At 19.7% G+C, this 23,832-nt stretch overlaps 7 protein-coding genes across 7 annotated transcripts in view; 3 read left to right on the top strand and 4 right to left on the bottom strand.

The window, feature by feature from the left end:
* Positions 1-511: 511 nt before the first annotated feature.
* On the bottom strand, positions 512-1,333 carry PADL01_1416800 (conserved Plasmodium protein, unknown function; the record flags this gene model as incomplete). The annotated part of the gene is made up of 1 exon (XM_028684451.1): positions 512-1,333. The coding sequence occupies one exon, from the start codon at positions 1,331-1,333 to the stop codon at positions 512-514; it is 822 nt and encodes a 273-aa protein (XP_028540527.1).
* Positions 1,334-2,058: 725 nt separating this feature from the next.
* On the bottom strand, positions 2,059-3,213 carry PADL01_1416700 (conserved Plasmodium protein, unknown function; the record flags this gene model as incomplete). The annotated part of the gene is made up of 1 exon (XM_028684450.1): positions 2,059-3,213. One exon carries the CDS (start codon positions 3,211-3,213, stop codon positions 2,059-2,061), a length of 1,155 nt encoding a protein of 384 aa, XP_028540526.1.
* A 2,220-nt stretch (positions 3,214-5,433) lies between these two features.
* Positions 5,434-6,367, top strand: PADL01_1416600 (prefoldin subunit 2, putative; the record flags this gene model as incomplete). The annotated part of the gene is made up of 4 exons (XM_028684449.1): positions 5,434-5,573; positions 5,721-5,844; positions 6,068-6,141; positions 6,262-6,367. 4 exons carry the CDS (start codon positions 5,434-5,436, stop codon positions 6,365-6,367), a joined length of 444 nt encoding a protein of 147 aa, XP_028540525.1.
* A 660-nt stretch (positions 6,368-7,027) lies between these two features.
* Positions 7,028-9,049, bottom strand: PADL01_1416500 (lysine--tRNA ligase, putative; the record flags this gene model as incomplete). Its single annotated transcript, XM_028684446.1, has 1 exon — positions 7,028-9,049. The coding sequence occupies one exon, from the start codon at positions 9,047-9,049 to the stop codon at positions 7,028-7,030; it is 2,022 nt and encodes a 673-aa protein (XP_028540524.1).
* A 753-nt stretch (positions 9,050-9,802) lies between these two features.
* PADL01_1416400 (conserved Plasmodium protein, unknown function) lies at positions 9,803-10,677 on the top strand (the record flags this gene model as incomplete). The annotated part of the gene is made up of 5 exons (XM_028684445.1): positions 9,803-9,859; positions 9,986-10,134; positions 10,297-10,369; positions 10,465-10,553; positions 10,647-10,677. 5 exons carry the CDS (start codon positions 9,803-9,805, stop codon positions 10,675-10,677), a joined length of 399 nt encoding a protein of 132 aa, XP_028540523.1.
* A 2,194-nt stretch (positions 10,678-12,871) lies between these two features.
* On the top strand, positions 12,872-21,916 carry PADL01_1416300 (conserved Plasmodium protein, unknown function; the record flags this gene model as incomplete). The annotated part of the gene is made up of 1 exon (XM_028684444.1): positions 12,872-21,916. The coding sequence occupies one exon, from the start codon at positions 12,872-12,874 to the stop codon at positions 21,914-21,916; it is 9,045 nt and encodes a 3,014-aa protein (XP_028540522.1).
* An 891-nt stretch (positions 21,917-22,807) lies between these two features.
* Positions 22,808-23,832, bottom strand: part of PADL01_1416200 (NADP-specific glutamate dehydrogenase) — a gene marked incomplete at both ends in the record, with an annotated part of 1,413 nt that continues 388 nt past the window's right edge. The window contains one exon of the mRNA XM_028684443.1: positions 22,808-23,832. This exon is cut by the window's right edge and continues 388 nt beyond it. Within this exon, the coding sequence (XP_028540521.1) occupies positions 22,808-23,832 (1,025 nt within the window).

Raw genomic sequence — 23,832 nt, 5'->3', positions numbered from 1 at the left:
ATATATTATTCTTAAATATTCCATCAATATCTACGAATTATATAATACAAAAAAAAAAAAAAAAAAAAGAATCTTATACTAAAATTACATAATAATTTTAATAATATAGTATATTCACATCCTTCAATAATGTATATGCCTTGCATATGATATATTAAATTATATTATTATATAATATACTGTATGACTTATATATCATATAATAAAATTTTCCATCATAAATATAAAGCAAGGAAAATTTTTTTAAATAAATATATTTTTCCATTTATATATATATAAATGAATGATATTCAAAATAAAACAATTGCAATCATATATATATATATATATATATATATATATATTTGTATTTTTTTTTTTTTGTTATGTTAACATGGTATGATTTCAATAATACTATATATTGTCTACATCTAATAATATATGTTATTTTTTATATTTTACATTATTAATATAAAGAATATAGGTCCGATTTTATCATATATATTTAATATTATTATTAGTTTATTTTTTTTTAATTATTGTTTTCCTGATAACTAGAATGAAAAACTTTTAAAATTTCATATCCATATTTTTTAATTTTATCTTCACCAAATCCAGTTAGATTCAAATTTTTTATATCTTCAATAGTATTAGGACGATGTAAAGAAAGAAGTTTGATATTTTTAGTACTAATTAATTTTTCAGGATCCTTAATATTATTCAATTTTGATAAGTTAGTTCGACATTGTAATAAATTGTGTAATATAATATTATGTTGAGTAGGAGGTTGTGAGGGCATATTTTTTTTTGGTGAATATGTAACCTCTTTTTTTAGGCTTGAATTTTCTTCCAAACCACTACTTATATGATATACCAATTGGGGATTTATTTTGTCTTCATTATTGTAATTACTTACATTTTTGATATCATTATTATTTGGATGATTAACCTTTTGTATATTTTCATTATAGTGATAATTTTCTGGTTGATAAAAGGTAGTTTTCTCATTTCTTAAAATTCTATTATTTAAATTATTTTCATGTATATTATATTTTTCTTCATTCCTTTCATTTTGTATTAACATTCGTTCTTTTTGTTGAGTTTTCACATATGCTATACTAGAATCCATATAATTAATTTTCTCATCCTTTATATTATTTATACTGTCAACAAATTTTAACAATTCATTAAGGCTTAAATATGAACTAGACGGACACTTGTATATTATACTCTTATCACATAAATAGTTATGAATATTTATATTATTCTGGGGATTATAGTATTTATATGGTATATTATTATTGTTTAAGGACTTTAACTGTTCCTCAAGATTATTTTTAACATTAAACTTCATTTTGTTTTTTTATATCACAAATAAGAACATAACAAAAAAAAAAAAAAAAAAAAAAAAAAAAAAAAAAAAAAAAAGTATCACAAAGGAAAAATATATAACTATTTGTTCATAATATATCAAAAAATAATAAAAAAAAAAAAAAAATGGAAAAGAAATTTTAAATACCACTAAATAATATATATATATATATATATATATATATATATATATATATGTGTTATATCCGAATTATATAAACTTCGAACACTTTCAAAAACATAAATCGAAAAATGTTCTATTTTATATGTTACCAAATAAAAAAAAAAATGTTACACTTTATAATATATGAAATATTATAGAATGTAAATTAAAAAGAAACGCAAAGTACGAATTTGAATAATATGAGAATTATATTGAAACAAATATATAAATATATAAATACATATATATATATATATATTTTTATTTTTTTATATTTATACTAGAACAATATGCCTTAAATATTTATTTGTTTTTATACTTTAGATTAAAATACATAAATGATACACATAAAGCTACTTTTATCATTAAAAGGCCATTTTAAATATATGTTGTAAATTTTTATTTTTTTTACTTCATTGGAATGACCGAAAGAAAAAAAAGAAAGCAAAAAATAAAATATATATATATATATATATATATATATATATATTCATATGATCAAATAAAAAAAAAAAAAATTAAATAAAATAAATACAAATTATTATTTATATAAATTTATTATTTTTTTTTTTAACAATAAGTTCTGTTACACGTTTCTTACGATTTTTATATTCATTTTCATTTTCATCATCTTCATATATATAATTCATATTTTCTGCATAATTATCCCAAGTACTCATATCATCATATGTATCTTTATCATAATGGTGAGCCCTTCCTTCATTTTTTCTATTACATTTTGGATAAGAATAATAATAATGTTCTTGTAACCCAGGTGATGTTGAAATATTTTCATTTTTTAATATACCTTTAGTAGGAGTATTTTTGTAATAATTGTTAATATACTTATTATTATAATTATTATTAATATATTTGTCTTTTCCCCTTGAATGAATATTATTTTCTTGATCTTCGTAATATGTACTAATATTATCATACATATTATTTCCATAGGTATTACCATCATAGATATTATTGTCATTGTTATAATAGGTTGTATTATCAAATATATTATTATCATATATATTTTTGTCATTTATATTATTATCAAAGTTATTATTATCGAACATATTATTCTCATTTTTATTATATTTCATGCTTCTATTTGAATGTATTATATTATCATCATGTGTCATACAAATATTTTTGTCCTCAGAATAATCATTAAAAGTTTTTTCCTCAAAGTTTATATAGGGTATTTGTGTTCTATGAGGAGGGATATCACATGGTATTATATGTGAATAACGGTTGTTAGGTGTATAATAAAATTTGGGAACATTATAAGGTAATGGAATATTCACATGTATATCCTTTGGAGGACCTATAGGAGTAGGAACATAAATGGGTACCTCAATTTCTATATCCTCAATCTGTGGTATTTCATGAATTTTTTCTCTTATCTCTTTGTATACCTTGTGTATTATACGTTCTTGTGGTATGACAATATATTCTACTGGACCGGGAACATGCCTAATTTTTTCAACTTCTCTTACTTTCAATTTGGGAACAATACGAACTTGTTCAATTGGTATATCAACTACCTTTACAGACTCTACAAATTTTGTAATTTCACGAATTTCAGGAATTTCTACAATTTTAGGCGCTTTGTGGAAAACAGGAATTCCAATATTTTCATGAACAGGTTGTAGAGCATATTTAGGAGCTTTAGAAAAGCATGAAGAATGAAATGGGATAGACATTTTTATTATTTTTTTTTTAAATCCAAGTTATTGAATGATCATTTTATTTATTATTTTTGAAAAATAACTCTATAGACAGTTATTTCATATGAAATTGTGTTTTATTTATTTTCTTGAAGTTTTTTTTGAAAAGCGTAAATTATATTTTTTATCTTAAAAAAAAAAAAAAAAAAAAAGTATAATTAATATGAAAATTTGGATTTTTCCCACATATATCAATAAATGGCTTACATATATTTTTTAAATAAAAAAGACCATATATTTTTTTCCTTTTAAATAAATAAATAAATATATATATATATATATATATATATTACATAAATGTACATATATATAATTAATTTTTACATTATAGTTTTTTTTAATTTTACAAAAGTATAGAATGAAGTAAAATGCTTAGAAACCAAAATATATATAAAAAAAAATAAATTTAATGAATGTCTAATATGTTTTTTTCACATATTACTTTGTGTAACGGTTATATTTTTCCTTTAAATTATAAATATATATATATATATATATATATATATATAATGTAATATATTTTAACCTCATCCCTATTTATTTTTCTTTTATGAAATGTTCTTAAACAAAATAATTACATAAAATAAAATAATGTGTGCATTATATTCTTTTAAATAAAATGTTATGAACATGTCATGTAAGATTAGTCTGCATTATAAAAAAAAAAAAAAAAATCATACGTATAGGAATATATTTTATTCCAATTTCATTTAAGCTAGCTAGATAGCATGTCACTAAAAAAAAAAAATAATAATAATAGAATAATTTTTACATAATAAATATTTAAAGACCTTATCTTTATAATTTTCTCTTTCTACAATCTAAATATTTTTGTAACTTTTATTTTATTTTTTTTTTTTTATCTATTATTTCTTATTTTGAATAATATATATATATTTTTTTTTAAATATGTCATGAAGAGATAAAAATATGGACATATACCATTATATATTTATATAATATATATATATGTATGTATTAAATGCCTATATACTATAAAGAAAAATAAAAAAAAATTATTTTCATTTAATTCAAAAAACGGATTTAAGTATATATAGGATCGTTATATAGGTTGAATTCATTTAATTATGAAATATATTTTATGCTTCGTAAAAATGCAAATTTTTATATATGGATTGAAATACATTAAAAATTAATGATTAACAGTAAATGGGAAAAAAAAAAAAAAAGAAAAAAAAAAAACGAAAAAATATTTAAATATATATATATATATATATATATATATGTTGAATAATAAGGATTATAAATTTATCCCTTAATGATTGTTTTTAATTTTATTCCTTCATTTCATGTGAATTGATTATAATTTATATAATTAATAATTACATACAAGCATTTACTAATATAAAACAAAATACGTCATATATTAAAAATATGTAGATGTATGATAAGTAAAAATAACGTAAAATTATTATATGATGCGGGGATTATTTAAGTATCAGTATGACAAATTTTAATTCATATGTGACCATTTTCAACATTTCCTTTTGATGTACATCTTATAAATTATGTATTAAATTTTTATCTTAATTTTTTTTTTAAATTAATAAAAATTTAAGGATTCAGTTAAAAGTTTAATCATATAAAAAATAAATATATATATATATGTACACATTTTTGTTAACTGTAACTTTATAAATATGTAAATAAGTTATGGAAATACTTTTTTTTTTTATTTCAATTTGGAATATGATAATCCTAAATTTTTTTATACCATTAAGTAATATATATTTTTATTAAATATGTAGGAATAATAATTTATCATAAGAATAAATAGTCATTATGGAAATATAAAAATTATATATATTAATAATATTTTGTTATATTTATAAATATAGTTCTTTCAATATATATTCTTATATAAAAAAAAAAAAAAAAAAAAAAAAAAAAAAAAAAAAATGCATATGCACAAGATCTATATAATTTAATTTTTTTTTTTTTTTTTTTTTTTTTTTTTTTACATTAATTATATTGAATTTATAAAATTTCTCTTATTTATTTTTATAATTTTTTTTTTTTTTTTTTTTTTTTTTTTACATATATTCTGAAAATTATTGTAATAATAATATAATATATATTTATATTAAATGTATTTTTATTTTTTTTTTTCAATTATATATATAATATATATATAATAAAATAAAAAAATTTAACTTCAATGAAATATTATTAAAAATGGAAACTAAGAGTAATGTTGAATCAGCTAATATAATCCAGGCAAAAGAATCTAAATTAACATATGAACAAATTGAAAAGGATAGAGTTCAATTAGTTTCAAAGATAGAAGAATTATATCAAGATGTAGTTGAGCACAAGTATGCGAAGGATAAAAAATTAATTTTTTTTTTTTTTTTTGTACATTTATTGAAAATATGTTAATCATATTATGTATAATGAATAAGGATTATTTATTTTTTCAATATTTTAAATGAACATTTATTATTTTTTTAACAATTTTGTAGATTAGTGCTTGAAGCTTTGGAAAGTGTACCTTCAGATAGAAGATGCTACAGAATGGTTGGAGAAGTTTTAGTTGAAAGAACAGTTGGGGAAATTAAGCCAGCTTTGTTGGACCATAAAAATAAGGTATATATATATATATATATGTATATGGTATTTCAATATACATAATAATATTATTTATGTTTTGATTTTTATAATTTTTAAACTAAATTATGAGCCTTAAATGTATTCATATATATATTTTGTTCCTACATTTTAAATACATGACTTATTTAAAAATTTAATTTTTTCTTATATATGTCCTATTTTAATATATATATATATATATATATATTTTAATTGTTAGGTCGAACAAATTATAGCTGAATGTCAAAAACAATTAGACCAAAAGAATAATGAAATATCAAATTTTATAAAAAGGTAAATATTAATTTTATTTAAATTTAAATATATGATTAATATTTTAATTATTCAATTCATATGGCTATGGTATATATGTAGAAATATAATAATATATATTTTTTTCTTTTTTATTTATAGTGCTAAGGCGGGAAATCTTCCAAGCGGTATGATGAACTCAAATCCGTCTGTTGATACGAATAATTTGAATGATAAAGAAAAAAAATCGGACAGTATTATATTTTAATAATATTCGCAATATGTATATATATATGTATGTACATATTATTAACATAATCTTTTATTCATTGATTTAATTAATTATATTTTATCTTTGTTTGAATATATATTTATATATTTGTTTGTAAAAATAATGAACAAGAAATAATTTTAAAATTAAATAAAACGATTTCATTGATGGAGGATACATATTATATATTTAATGTGTTAATATTAATCATAATTCATTTTTTTCATTTTTTTTTCACATCTGCTTATATATATATACACACATCCATTTTTTTTTTTTTTTTTTTTTTACTTATCGCATATATATTTATAGATATGATAGAGCATAATATAAAAAATAACAATAGTTTTTAATTTAAATATTCATTCGAAAAAATAACAGTTTTGTAGTTGACAAAAAAAATAAAATAAAATAAAATAAATAAATAAATAAATATATATATATATATATATATATATATATATATAATAAGCTTTTTTTTTTTTTTTTTTTTTATGATTTTACAAATGATTATAAAAAAAAATGAGAAAGACTTGAAAATTAATTCATATAAAGTGTATGGCGTTATATTGCACGCTTTAAAGTAAAACAATAAATATATATATATATATATATATATATATATATTTATTCATTCATTCATTTGGGGACGCATTTTTATTCTTTCCCATGCGGTTTTATGATTGGAAATGATACAATATTTTTAATCGAATTTGTATTAGTAAATAACATACACAAACGATCGATACCAATTCCTAGTCCTCCTGTTGGTGGTAATCCATGAGCCAAAGCTGTTACATAATCATAATCTATTTGATTATTATCACTCTTCTTATTTTCATCATATATATTCGTTGTATTGTCTTTATTAGATAATTCCTTAATGTTTTGATGAGTTTCATTATGATTACATTTATGTTGATCATTAGAAGAAGTTGTAGGAATATCAATATTTTTTTCATTTGTTTTAATGATATTTTTCAAGGCAATTTGAGAAAGGAATTTTTTTTCCTGTATTAAAGCATTAGCTTCTTCAGAATATCCATTAGCTATTTCCATTTGTCCTATATATGTTTCAAATCTTTCGGATAATCTAGTATTTTTGGTTAATGTTTTGGCTAGTGGTGATGTATCAGATGGTAAGTGATATATATGTATAGGTTCATTTGGTAAATATGGTTCAACTTTTTTTTTGAAAACTTCTTCTACAATTAATCCCCAATTTAATTGTTCTTTTGGTTGATCAAAATGTATGTTTAATTTATTAGCTTCATTATATGCTTCATCAAATGAGAGTTTTAAAAAATTAATTGATGTATAATTTTTTATGATTTTAATGAATGATATTTTTTTCCATTTATTGTTGATATTATTATTATTCTTTTCTTTTGTGTTTGAATTTGATGAATTAATATATGAAATATAAGGGAATTTTTTAAAAAGGTGTTTTATAATTTTTTCAACAAAATTCATCATATATTTATAATTAGTATAAGATTTATATATTTCTAACATGGTAAATTCTGGATTATGTATAGAACTTAAACCTTCATTACGAAAACATTTACTTAATTCAAATATTTGTTCTGAGATTCCACTTACAATTAATTTTTTTAAAAATAATTCCGGAGATATACGTAAATATAAAAGTAAATTTAAAGATTTCAAATAAGTTTCAAATGGTTTTGCTGTAGCTCCTCCTGGTATTAATTGTAATATAGGAGTATCCACTTCAAGAAAATTACGTTTTAATAAATATTTTCTTATTTCTTGGATTATATCATATCGTCTTTTTATCTTATCTTTTTGATCATTGTTAGTTAAAAAATCTAAGTATCTTTTTCTATATTTATATTCTACATCTTTCATTCCTTTATATTTATCTGGTAATGGTAATAAAGATTTGGTAAGTATATAAATATCTTTAGCGTGTAATGTTATTTCACCTCTTAACGTTTTTCGAACAAAACCTTTTACAGCTACAAAATCACCAAGTTCAATAATTTTTCTTGCCATTATTTGATTATTATGTGTCTCATATTTTTCATTATAACTTTGATCATTTATTACATAATCGTTTTTATTTGTTTTGTTATTGTTAGATAAAATGGATGAAGCTGTATTATTGTTCATATGATATTGATTTGGTGCTTCTTCTATTTTATTATTATTTATCTTTTTATTATCATTTTTTTTTCCTTTAATAGGTAAATTTTCATCTAAATATATTTGTATATTTCCTTCATCATCTTGTATGTTCATAAACATACCATTATTTCGTTTTACTGTTACTCGGCCATATATTACATATATTTTATCATCCCTTTCGCCATCTTTTAAATGTTCGAATTTTTTTTTTAGATCATCTATCTTTATATTTCTTTTTATAAAAGTGGATGGATAAGCATCAATATTTAAAACATCTGATAAAATATGTAATTTCTTTACTCTTTCATGAAATTCTTTTCCATGATTATACAAAGAAAAATGTTTTTTTGCTTTTCTTTTATTATATATTGTACCTATACCCTTATTTGGAACAAAAAAAAAATTATTTTGATTTTTTTTATTATTTTTAAAAGATATGGAATTACAAAGAAAAATTGAAAAGGAGAAAAATATATTTAATTGGAACAATAAAAATAGGAGAATTATATATGGCTTCTTCTTCTTTTTCATTTTTTATATTTTCCTTTCATTCTTTCTTATATTATATAATATTATTATAAAATTTTATTTATTATTATATTTTTTCTTTCCTTATAAAATATCTATTCCTATTTTTTGGTCATGGTTTCGTTCTTGTGTTTTCATAAAATAAAATAAAATAAAATAAAATAAAATAAAATAAAATAAAATAAAATAAAATAAAATAAAATAAAATAAAAAACATTTGTGTAATGTATATTTTGTAATATATATATTATATATATATTATTTATATTTCTCTCTCATAAATGATATAGTACCTTTTATTATTAACATTATTCTAATTTATTATTTTTTCATGATATGAAAAGATAAATTTATTAATTGTATGTATTTATAAATGTATTTGTTTTAAATTATTTTATTTTTTTTTCTTTTCTTTGTAAATATATATATATATATTATTCATTTGACCCGTTTCAATTTTATATATGTATTTCCGCCTATTAAAATTAATGGAGTAGATTTAAATGTATATACAATAAAATTGGTATATATTAAATTAATATTTATAGAATATTACATATTACACAACAGCCCAAATAAGATATATATAAAATAATAATTTTTTTTGTTTCTTTTATTATATTACAAAAAAAAAAAGAAGAAACCATATGTTTCTCTCTCTCTATATATGTGTAATATTTGACGTTATTATAATATATAAAAAAATCGATATATATTTATATATAATAATATTATATTTCATATAAAAAGAAAAAAATGAAGATTAATAAAGGTCTTTTGTTTATATTCCACATCCTAATTTTATTCTATGAAGTAATAATATCAACTTGATTATGATACATGTACACGTGTGGAAAATATAAATGATAATATATTTTGCATTTTTATATATAATTTTATATATTAACATATATATATATAATATACATGTATATATAGATTTATATGGTTTTATCAAATAGTGCAAGAAAGGATGAAATGAATATTATGGATTTTTTTCCTAGTAATTCTTTATTGTATCCATTGGATTTTCAAAAGAATTGGCAAGCATCAGAACCTATCCCATTAAATATACATTATAGTGTTCCGTAAAAATAAAAATAATATATATATATATATATATATATATTGATATTTATTTATTAATATTTATATTTGCACGATTGATGTGTTGTTTGTTCAAAACTAAAAAAAAATTTACGTTGTTTATTTAATTCTTTCTTTTTACATTTTCATGTTAAATATATAAGAGCATATGGGGATAAGGATATGCTTAATTCTTTAGAGTATCATAATGATTTAGAAATATATAATAATGAAAAAGTAATCAACTAACGATAAATTAATAATACATACATATATATATTATATGTGATATTTTTTACTAAATAAAAATATTTTCATTCAATGTATTGAAGGAGGAAATCAAACGAAGAATTATAAGCGAACAGAAAAGGATGGAGGATAACCTATGGAATAAAATTCAACTTTTGAAATTAAAACAAAAGTGAAATTGAAGTGTTTTTAAAATTAAAAACAAAATGAAATATACTTATAATTGATTAGTATTATATTATTTTTATATTTTTTCGTTTTATAGGAGAATTGAGAACCAGAATTATTTAAGATAAAAAAATAAAAGATTTTTAATTATTAAAAGTGTGTGTGTATATATATTGAAATGTTTTGTAAAAAATTTGGATATATATATATATATATATATATATATATATTCTTTGTGTTGTTCATATAAAATTATGTTTAGAATTTATTTTTTCTAAAATAGAATATACTTAATGTTGTTATGATAAATATATATATGTATAGATATATTTATTTTGTTTTAATTTTATATCTTTGTATTGTAAAACTTAACTGCAAAGCGTAGATAACCAGATAGCAAGTGTATTTTCAATTATATTCCCTATACATTTTATTTGTATGATCAAGAAAGTCAATGTAAATGCAAAAATTATTCACATTTTATAACTTTCTTTTATTTTTTTTCATACATATAATAATGAGTTGAGTTAAAAATATAATGAAGTGCATAAAAAAAGACAACCTCAATAAAATACAACTATTATTGTAGGAAGAGCTTATTTTTTAAATCTGCATATTTTTGTCTTTGTAAAATACTACAAAATTCTTATGATGCACATAAATGCACAAAATATTAAGTAACCATATTATATGTTCTTAAGACTATGTAGAAATATTAATATATTAGGATCTTGTATTTTATCTTGGTTTACTACTCTTTTATGTTATTTCTTATATTACTATATTTTATCATTTTTTCTAAATACTAATTGTTCTTAATAACAAGATAATTAAATAAAAAAAAAAAAAAAATCAACAACATTTATAATAATATATTTTTTATAAAAATAAAAATAATATATATTTCTTAAGTTTTAATAAAGTTTATAAATTTATATATCTCTACAATATATAATATTAAAAAAAAATAATAATTTAACAAAATTCTATTTTTTGTAAATATATCTTTGTTTGATGATAGATAGTTTATCCGTTTTTTTCCAAGCATATTATAATTCTTATAGTGTTTTCCTTAATACATTTTTCTTTTTTTTTTTTTGTTTGTTTGTGATTTAAAGTAATATACTTTTGAATGTGTACTTATAAATATATATATATATATATATATATATGTGCATAAACAAAAGTTACATTCACATTATATATAGAGATGTCCTTTTTATTATAATAAAAAATAATAATAAATAAATAAAAATTATATAAGCCCGAGTTTTATATTTGAAATTAAAAAATTTATGCACACTTGAAAAAAAAAAAAAAAAAAAAAAAAAATTGAATATATTTTTATATATACATAATATTTATAGAAGTTAAAAAAAATTTAAATAAATAAATATAAAGGAAAAGTAAAAGTAGATATACATAAAATCTTTTTGGACCTTGTGAATCTATACACTGTTGGAGTATTATACAGATTTTTTCTCTGAATTGAAATATTAAAAAAAAAATAAAAAATAATAATAATTAATAAAATATATAATCAAATATCCTACATAAAAATAAATATATAAATAAATCTATATCTATATATATATATGTGCATTCTCATATAGTGTTTATGATTTATATAAATATTAATAAATTGGAAGCTTATATGTTTATTAGTGTCATTCCACTTAAGAAAAAAGTTCATATATAAAATTTTGTTTTTGTAATTTTATCTTTTTTAGTCCGTCTTTTTTTTAGTAATACATAAATATATACTCATATAAATACACATATATATATATATATATATATATATCATTTTTTTTTTTGAATTAAAAAGAAATTTTACTCATCCTTGTGATAGTAAGATTTATGAAGATTCCGTATATTATATATAATAATTGTCTATATATTTTATATATTATTATATGTACAAAATATATATTACTGCTATTTGCATAAGTAAAATTAGATATTATCAGTTAATAATTAGTTATATAACCATATATTTATATTTAAAGTTCAAATTGCCTTATATGTTTTTTATTTTGTGTGTATGTGTGTGCTTACCTTCTTTTGCTTATTAATTCATTTATACAATTTGCATTATAATATTATATTTTACCAACAATAGTGGAAAAAAGAAAAAAAAAAAAAAAAAATGATAAGTAAAAGCCAAATACATACATATATTTATATATATATATATTATAATTTTATAAAAAACGAATACAATATATTGTGTATTCTTTGTATATATATATATATATATATTTGTTTAATAATTGACATTATCACATTAGGTGATATCTTTTTATATATCATATTTATATAATGGAAAAGAGTTCAAAATTATACCTTCTACAAGAATATATGAAGGAATATAATAGAGGTACTTCTCTTCCCCATGATAGTAAAAATAAAGATAACGATGAATATTTATCTTTATATAATGACATAAATAATGAAGATCAGTATATATATAATCCTCCTACAATTGACTATAAAAATATAAATGAAATAAAGAACTTTGTAGATATGAGTGAATACTTATCAACTAAGAATTTATTGAATGAAAATTCAACGTTCAATGGTAATAAGGAAGACATAGATTTAAGAAATGGCTCATTAGATATAGAACATATTAAATATGGAAATGTTCCAGATATAAATATACAAGGTGTACAGGTTGAAGATTCATATATTAAAGATTTAGATATCTCAAATGAACAGTTTGAAAATGAATCTTATCCTAATAACATATGTAAAAAAGAATTGATTACACCAAATAATACCGTTATACCACAAGATGATAACATTAATGAAACAATAATAGATAGAACTAATAATAAACCTTCATCCTACAAACAATATAATATGAATGATTGTTCTAGAAAAAATAATTCATTTAATAATAATATAATGGATAACATATGTAATGGAAATGAAAAATATAAAATGTCTGATAATAAACAGATATGTGAAATTATCAAAGCAAAAGAACATTTAATTATAGATGAAATATGCATCATGGTAAAAAATGCAAATAAAAAAATTAAAAATCAAGTACAAGAATACAAGAACAAAAACATATCTGTTTTAGATTGTAAAGAAAATATAAACGATAATTGTGATATGAATAATACACAAAACATTTTACATACTAATGAAGGTACAGAAGAATATAAATTAAATGAAAACAATATCCATAATACAGTGAAAATAACAAAAGAAGTATATAGTTGTAATAGCTTCTCCTCCAATTCTGATACAACATTAAGTTATGAAAGTGTTAATAATAAAAAAAAAACGAAAAAGGAAGAAATAAAGAATCATTGTAATAATGTTCAAGAAATAAATGATTTAACAAAAGAAGATACATTAATTTATAAGAGTGATAAAGAATATACCAAAAAAGATATAGAAAATATAAATAATTTAAATATGGAATGTAAATTAAATTCTTTAAATAATAATGACGATACCAGTGATATAAGTACAAATAACAATACTAAAGATTTATATCCAAAAAGTAATTCAAATAAATCAGATATTTTCAACAATTCAATACATATAAGAAATATTATTAATAACAGTAATCTTGAAGATTTCAAAAATATAAATACTGTAAACAATGCAAGCATTTTTAATTATAAAAAAGATGTAAATAAAAATAATATAAATTGTACAAATAATAAATTCTGTAGTAATATAGAAAAAATACATTTAAAGAATATTGAAGAAACTGAATGTGATAAATCATTCTTCGATATAATTGAAAAAAGGGAAATTAGGTATGATTCATCTGATACATTTAAAGAAGAACATATTAAAAACAAGGAGCTACAAATAGGATGTTTTTTAAAAGAGGAAAATAATAATAAAACAGATATTCTAAAAAATCCATTAAAAGAAGAAATTAGACATTTGAAATTAAAATCTAAAAATATTATTGTAAAAGAACAAACATGTATTAATGATATATCAAACGCAATAGAAGAACATTTTTATTCCACTTATATAAGTAAGGATGCTTTAACAGGAGTTCCTACAAATAACAAAAAATATAATAATGATTATTATAACTTAAAGAAAAATATAGAGGGAACAAAAGAAACTATGCAAAATTGTAATAAATATTTTGATCAAGATATACAAAAGAAATATATTAATAATAGTTTCGATGAAAACAGGAAACAATCTTTTAGTGGTAAAGAGCAAGTAAATAAAGAAAATATGCCAATGCCAGACAAGAATGAACAAGTTATATTGAATATAAAAAATATTGAAACACCTCATATTGAGTTAAATTCAATAGATGAAAAAAAATATTTTAATATAAATGAAAACGATTTTTATGAAAATTTTAAGGAACATATAGAAAATGATTCCTTTGATTATAGTATAATGGAGGAAAACAGAAAGGGTAATATTGACACAAATTTTTATTATGATAATAAGTACATTAATAAAAATAAAATAATATCCCATGAATTTAGTAGTGATAAGGAAAGATATATTAAACAAAATGAACCTTCATTATATAACAAATCACCAAATATTATTAAAAATAATGATTACAATGAAAAGGTTAAATATATGATATCTTCAATAAACGAAAGCTGTAAGTTATTGAAGAGAACCTCTTTATATAATGAAAAGAAAAATGTAAAAACAGAACCTTCTTTATTATTAAAATTGGGAGAAACAAATACACTAGAAAATAAATTAAATGATTCTTTTGAATCTCAAGTTAATGAAAAGGTAAGTAAAAATATAAAGCTGGAACACAAAGCTGCATCGAATTATAAACATAATAATAATAATATTCATAATAATAAAAAGAAAAAATATGGAAATATATGTACAAACATATATAATAATTATGATCAGAAAGGATACAAGGAAAATATCAACATAAAATTGACATCATTAAATCATAAAAAACGTTCAAATACACCATCTATTATGATAGCTGATGTCTTAAAAATTATAGATAAAAATACAGAAGAAAATTATAAAGAAAGAACAAAATTCTTAACCCCATATAATAATAAGAATATAGATGATGAAAATAATTCCTCTTATAACAATATCAAGATTAGTAATATAAAAAATGAAAAAAGTAACAAATTCGGATATCCAAAAAATAGTAACCGTAAAGTTGTTAATATTAAATCTCATTATATATCTAAGTATAATAATATGTTCTTATATATGGATACAGAAAAGAAAAAAAAAAATGAAGAAAAAAAAACATATAAAAAATTGAATGTGCCATGTCATAAGAAGATTTATGAATGTGAAAAAAGAGATAATTCCAAAGATATTATAAAAATTAATTGTAAGAAGGATGATAAAGATGTTAAAAAAAAACAATGTTCTTTAAATGAATATAAAAAAGAGAAATTGATCGAACAAAAGTTACCAAACTTTGGAGGACAAGAAATACCAATATGGGGTGGAATTGAAATACCAAATTGGGAAGAAGAATATATGCCTTTAGAAAAAAAAATAAGAGAACCATATGTAGAAGAGAAAAAAGAAGAAAAAATTAAAAATAAAATAATCCATGTAAATTCAAATAATAACAAGATTCATTATCCATCTCCAAACAAAATAAAAAAAAATAATTCTATACATAATACACAAGAAACAGAAAAATTAAGGAAATTAAAATACAATAATGGAAATAACTATACTTATGAAAAAGGTGAGGAAAAGAATAAAAACATTTGTTCTTCCTCAAGAAATAATTCATTAACAAGTATTAGAAATAAAAGTGAAAAGAATATTAAAAAGAACGTTTTGACAAAAAAAGATAGTACATTAAACCAAGACAAATTAATTGATGGTAAAGATGATATAAAGAAAATGGAGAAGAAGAAAATAAATGTGAATTCTCAAATAAATCAAAAAATAGATAGTGATAAGAAAAAAAACAATAAATTGGAAAAGTATGGAAAATACGTAGGGAAGTGCGAAAAATATGGAGGAAAGTATGGAAAATATCCACTTGATATTGAAGCATCTTTAAAATGTAAAAATCTTTATCTAAAGATCAATGTAGATACTAATAGTGAACAAATATTAAAATATATTCCAAATAAAATATCAAAAAGAAATATGGAATTTAAACTAATTATAACCAAATTTATTGATGGGTTTATAAAATGTACTGAATCAAAGATTTATAAATCATCAAATATAATTTTACAAAATATTGAAACAGATATTTCTTACAATATTACAATTCATGCATATAATAATGTTGTATCTACTTTATGGTTATATGCTTCAATATCTTTTTATTTGACAAAATTTAATTTGGAGAATTTTAAATTAAAAACTCCTTGTTATTTTACACTAGCCAAAAATACAGATTTCTTAAATTTCATAACAAATAATGATAATGAGAAAAAAATAGTACCTTTAAAAAGTGAAAAAAACATAACACAAAAAATAATTTTGCATAATATTAATGAGAAAAAAAGGACGAAAGATAATGACCTAACAAATAACTCTACAAATATGTTGAAGGATATAGAGGAAGAAAACAACCAGCAATTTCGTAATAATAATTCAACTTTTTCGGATGAAGAAAATTCTGATGAAAGTATTGTGCCTATAAAAAATTTACATATCCAAAATAATTTAGAATTTAAAGGTATCAAAAACGAAATAAATAGTAATATAAATATAAGTACTAGAAATAATATCACTCTTAATAATAATATTAATACTTTGAATAATAAATACAATAACACAATGGGGGGGAATGCTCCAAACGATTGTGAAATGCATAATATAATACATGAGGATGAAGAAATAAAAAGCACTTCTAGTTATGAAGAATTATTATTAAGTTTCGATGATCTTAATAAAAGTGAAATAAAAAATAAATTTATAAAAGTAAAATATGAAAATTGTAATAATGACGATCAACGAAAAATAACGCCAACATTCGAAACATCTAATGGAATTGAATGTCCATCCTTTTGTAAGTATAATTATAATTCCAGACCAAATCAAAAGATAGAAGTAATAAATAAAGTATGTATGAAAGAAGTAAAAGATAAAAAAAAAGAAAATTATATAGTATATAAAAAAATGAAGGATAACAACAGTTTGAAAAACACCACAGTATTGAACCATAATACAAGGAATCAGAATAAACAATCTTTTAAATTTACAGAGTTTTCTCTTAAGAAAAAAAATACAAACCTAAAAACAAAAGCTCAAAAAATAATAAACATAAAAAATGACAATAATAATGACAATAATAATGATAATAATATTGATAATAATAATAATGATAATAATAATGATATTGATATATCCAATATGTCATCAAACGAACTCACCATCAAGGAAATCACAGATTCAAGTTCATTTATATTATCAAGTAGCTGTTTATCCAAAGAAAATTTTAAAAATGATAATAAAAGAAAAGACATAGAATTTTTAAAATCTAATAAAGATGATTCAACTGAAAATTCGCATCAACATGAAGAAAAAAATAATAACAACTTAAAAGAGTGTAAACCAACTTTAAGTGATATATTATTAAAACAACTTCTTAAAGAAAAGAATGGAATATCTCATGATGATAATGATGATGATAAAGGATATTCAAAAACAATACATAAAAATGATAACATACATACGAATTGTAATGTCAATAAACATGATATAGATAAAAGCAAAAATATCTCCATTAATAATAATACAATTAATAATAAATATATTAAGAAAGAATACACTCCTTGTGAAAATTATAAAAATAAAGAAACGAAGAATATAAAATTAGATAAGAAAAAAAAAGGTGATGAATATATAAAAAATTATGAACAAAATTTACAAGATATATACATAAAAAATAATAACTATTGTAATAATTATATGAAAAAATCAAAAGATAAAATCAACGAAAATAGCCCTATAAAAAAAAATTTACCTACAAAAGATAATACATCAAAATTGGATACTAAAGTTTATGATAATATGTATGATAATATATATAACATGCTAAATAAAAATGATGGTGTTAAAGAGAATAAGAGAGATTCTATCCCTGATTATGTTTCAATGGCAGATTCTATTTTTCATTTAGAAGATTGTAAGGACACACAAAGTAATCATTCACATATCCAAGAATTACAAGATGAATGTGTTGAGAAAATACATATGAAAGATAACGACGATATATATTATAGTAGTACTACAAATAAGAAAAACGATGAAATGAAAGGAAGAAATGATATCTTTCAAAATCATAATATATGTAACAGAAGAGTACAAAGTGGTAACAAGAACGTGTTAGTAAATAATAAATGTAATGAATTAAACAATTTACATAAAAAGGAAAATAACATTTTAAATAAAGATGCACATATAATTAATAGTGTAGAAAATAATGTTTATAAAAATGATAGATCAGTAAAAAATTTAAATGATATTATAAACAAAAGATTTTGTACCCCCGAAATTGTAACAAAGGTTTTAAAAATTGAGGAAAGAATAAACGATAATACTTTTAATATAGTTGATAAAAAAGATACACCAAATAAACATAATAAAGGTCCCAATTATATATCAAATGAAATTAAGGAAACTAAAAAAGAAGTCAAATCAAATTCACTTAAAACATACCTAAATAAAACATGCGATAATTTAAATATAACGAGTAGAATTAATATGCTAAATAAAACTAGTCCAACAATAAGTTTTCTAAACAAAACTTCTATGAATAACAAAAATGTAGATAAGGAAGATAATTATAAAAAATATAGTGACAGTATAAAACGTAAAAGTTATAATTCAGAAGATTTATTATATAAAGGTAATTTTTATAAAAATGTAAGACGTGCATATAAAATAGAGAATAAACAACCATTTGGTAATAAAAAATATAAAAAGGTTTTTAAGGTTGATGATAATAATGTAAATAAAAATAGAACAATAATATATGATCATAATAATAATAATAATAATAATGTATATACTCATAATATGAACAGTAAGAATTATATTAATACCCCCAATGTATCTTTAAATACATCTTATGGAAATATAAATTCATTATATATTCGTGAAGAAAATCCAAAGAACTATAATAGAGATAACAAACTGAATATTATAAATGATAGTAAGAATGATAAACAAAATTTGCAATATATTAACATTAACATTAACAAAAATAAGAATTCATTACAATCTGATAGTAATTATATAAAAAATGAATCAATAAAAGAGTGTGAAAAAAATTATCCAATAAGAAAACATCCAAATTATATTGGTACAAACAATGGTGAAAATAATATTAATAATATTACATCAACAATAAAAAAAAATGTTAACAATTATTTTGAAAAATTAAAAAATTTAAAGGATAACAATAATAATAATAATATGAAGAATATTTACTCTGGTAATACCGTCTTAAATAATAATCCTTATAATTATATTATGAACAATAATAAGCTAAATTATATACAACATCCTAATCCCATAAATATTAATAATAATAATGATAAATCTTATTTTTATGCATATAATAATCCTATAAGTGTTAATCATAATAATAATTTAAGTCATGCATACCAACAACATAATAATAATAATCCAATAAAAAAAGAAGATAACATTTATAATACAAGTAGGAACAAAAATATTCCATATATGTTAAATCGTTTCAATCCATTTATTCAACCCAATTATGGTAATAAAAAAAATATATGCAATAATAATTATTTTGTCCAGTCCACCCAACCACATATTAACACCTATAATACAACAAATAATCAAGAACCCTTTGCTAATTTAAATAATAATGTGTATAATAAGTTTAATATGAGTAGTTGTGAGGGGAAAAATACTGCTTATAATAATTTGTGCATAGATCAAAATAAAATGTATTTACTAAACCAATATCAAATGAGATGTAATCAAAATATTAATCAGACACATAACGAATTAAATAATCAAAAAAAAAATAATATGAACCATTTTATCGAAGAAAATAATATTGCTGAGGAAAAGAATATATATTACAATAAACAAAATATCAGACCAAATGATGATGGAAATAAAAAAATATGTACACCTTTAAGTGAAGTACCAGAAATTATAGGTGAAGACAATTCCTATGTAATTTATAAAATGAATGATGAAAAGAATATAAAAAATTATGTTCAGAATAATATTACAAATATAAATAATCATATTATGAAAAATGTTGATAATAATATTCATAAGAATCAATATATATATAAACCACAAGTTAAGCCAAAATATATAACACCACAAATTAGTAACATCAATATGAAAAATAATTTGAATCATATGGTTAAAAGAATAAATCATATATATCCAAAGAATCAAAATGCTCATATTAATCATAATATTCTCATAAATAATAATATAAATAATATGAATAATATAAAAAATATGAATTATTTAAATGAAGAAAGAGAAAGAAATAATTTCATACAAATGAATATGGAATATTTAAAAAATATTCCTATGGATAAAAATAAAAAGAAATTATATTATCCTCATACAAATGTAACAAATATGGGACAAAATTATGAAAAACAAATAAATGCATCAAATTTAATTAGAACAGTTATAAATAAAGATAATAAAAATAATGTAGAGCATAAAGAATATCAATTACCGTTACCTTATTATAATATAACAAAAAAAGATATTTCAAATGAAAATAATTTTACAAGTTTAAACATTAATCAAATAAAATCAATTAACCATCCTTCTTATGATGAAAATAATGTTATGCATTACACAAATCAAAAAGAGAATTATATAAAAAAGAATTACAACAATTTTCAACATGTAAATGATATGAAATCATTTAATAAAAATGAGAAGCCAATAAATGTGTATGCAAATAATAATTTACTTTATAAAAAAAAAATAGAGAAGGAGAATGAAATAAAAAATACTTCAAATATGAATACAGAAGAAAATAATATATTAGAAGATACAAATAATTATTCGAATATGAAGAATAATGTATTTCTAAAAAGTGAAAGTCGTATTAGTAACAATGACAGGAAATTTTCACCGTCGTTCGGAAACATAAATAATGAAGATATTAAAAATAATAATTATGAGAAACATGAAAATATTCAAGTATATACAAATTCACAAACTTTTGAATTAAATATACAACTTGATGAATATACATGTAAAGAAATTGCTTTTACATATAGAGATGTACTAGATGAAAAAGTAATTCCTTTCATTAATGATAATAAATTAAAAAAAACATTTTTAAATCCTATAAAGGAAAAAATGAGATATATGATGCAAAATGGTATAGTGAAATGGTACATAAGTATTACAGAATTTTTATAAATATCAATAAATAAATAAATATAAACACACACATACATATATATATATATATATATATATATATATTTCATTGTACTACAATTCTTTAAATTGTCGTTTATTTTATTTTTTAAAATGATTAAAATATATATATACTTATGTGTTTTATTCTATACTTTATATTATATATTCATTTTACATCTTGATCTTGTATATAAAAAAAAACTACCTATACATATAAACATTTATATATATTTTTTTTTTTTTTTGCATCGTGAGATGCATAATAAATATTCTTATTCTCTTCTAAATCGACATGTTGTGTGTCTCATTCCGTTTACTTTTTAAATAAAAATTAAAAGTTAAAATTCGAATTTTAAAAATAAAAATACTGCAAAAAATACAAAAAATGCAAAAAATGAAAAAGACATAAGGATATATTTCGATGGTTCTATTACATGTGGAAAAAATAAACCACATGGAAATATAATGGTTTTAAAAAAAAAAAAAAAAAGGAACGTATGTATATAAACATATATATATATATATATATATATATATATAATACATATTAAATAAGGAACCTTTAATAATATCTATATATATAATAAATAATTATCGAATTTTATCATAAGATGTAATGTTAAAAAATATATGCAACACAAAAATAATTTCATATAATATTTAATTCTTATATTTAATTATATTTTTTATATTTATTTTAATTAATAAAAAGATAAATAAAAAATATAAAATAAAAATATGTAGATATATATATATATATATATATATTTATTTAAAATAATTATATATGTTTATATATTTAAATGGTTATACTATATTATATTGAATTGAATTTTTTAATTTTTTATAAGAAATGTATATAAAATATGAACACATAAATATAAATGTTTAAAAGCAACCTTGTTCAATATATGATTCAGCAACTTTTAAGAATCCAGCTATATTTGCACCTGCTTGTAAATCATATTTATTTTTGGTATATTTTAAAGCATTTTCTGAGCATGCAACAAAAATATTTTTCATAATTTCTTTGAGTTTTTCATCAACAGTTTCTCTTGTCCATTGAGCGAATTGGAAATTCTGACTCATTTCAAGTCCACTAATAGCAACACCTCCAGCATTTGCTGCTTTTGATGGGCAGTAGACAACATTATTAGATTTAAAGAAATTAATAGCATCTACAGTTGATGGCATATTTGCTCCTTCCCCAACTAAGACACAACCATTTTTTTGTAATAATTTAGCATCTTCAAGATTTATTTCATTTTGTGTTGCACAAGGAAAAGCTAATGTACATGGTACCCCCCATGGTTTTTCGTTTGGGAAATATTTGGCTGTAGATGAATGGTTTAAGTATTCTTTGATTCTACCTTTTTTTTCTTCTTTTAATTCTATAATAAATTTCAAGTTTTCATGAGTAAAACCATTTGGTTCATATACATAACCATTACTATCACTAAATGTTAAAACTTTAACATTTAAATGTAATAATTTCTGAACACAATATAATGCAACATTACCACTACCACTTACAACAGCTGTTTGTTTTTCTACTGGAATATTTAAAGATTTTAAAACTTCCAAAACAAAATATACTAAACCATAACCAGTTGCTTCCACTCTTAAATTAGATCCACCCCATTTTACATTTTTACCAGTTAAGGTACCATTAAAACTGTTTACAATTTTTTTATATTGACCATATAAATAACCAAGTTCTCGACCACCAACACCAATATCTCCAGCAGGTACATCAGTACGTGGACCTATATGTCTATATAATTCATTCATAAAAGCTTGACAAAATTTTAAGATTTCACTATCTGATTTTCCTTTGGGATCGAAATCTGAACCACCTTTACCTCCTCCCATTTGCAAACCTGTTAAAGAATTTTTAAATATTTGTTCAAATC

Source organism: Plasmodium sp. gorilla clade G2 (genome assembly GCF_900097015.1).
Source record: "Plasmodium sp. gorilla clade G2 genome assembly, chromosome: 14".
Lineage (NCBI taxonomy): Eukaryota > Apicomplexa > Aconoidasida > Haemosporida > Plasmodiidae > Plasmodium > Plasmodium adleri (nom. inval.).
This window is presented reverse-complemented; position numbering and strand designations above follow the sequence as displayed.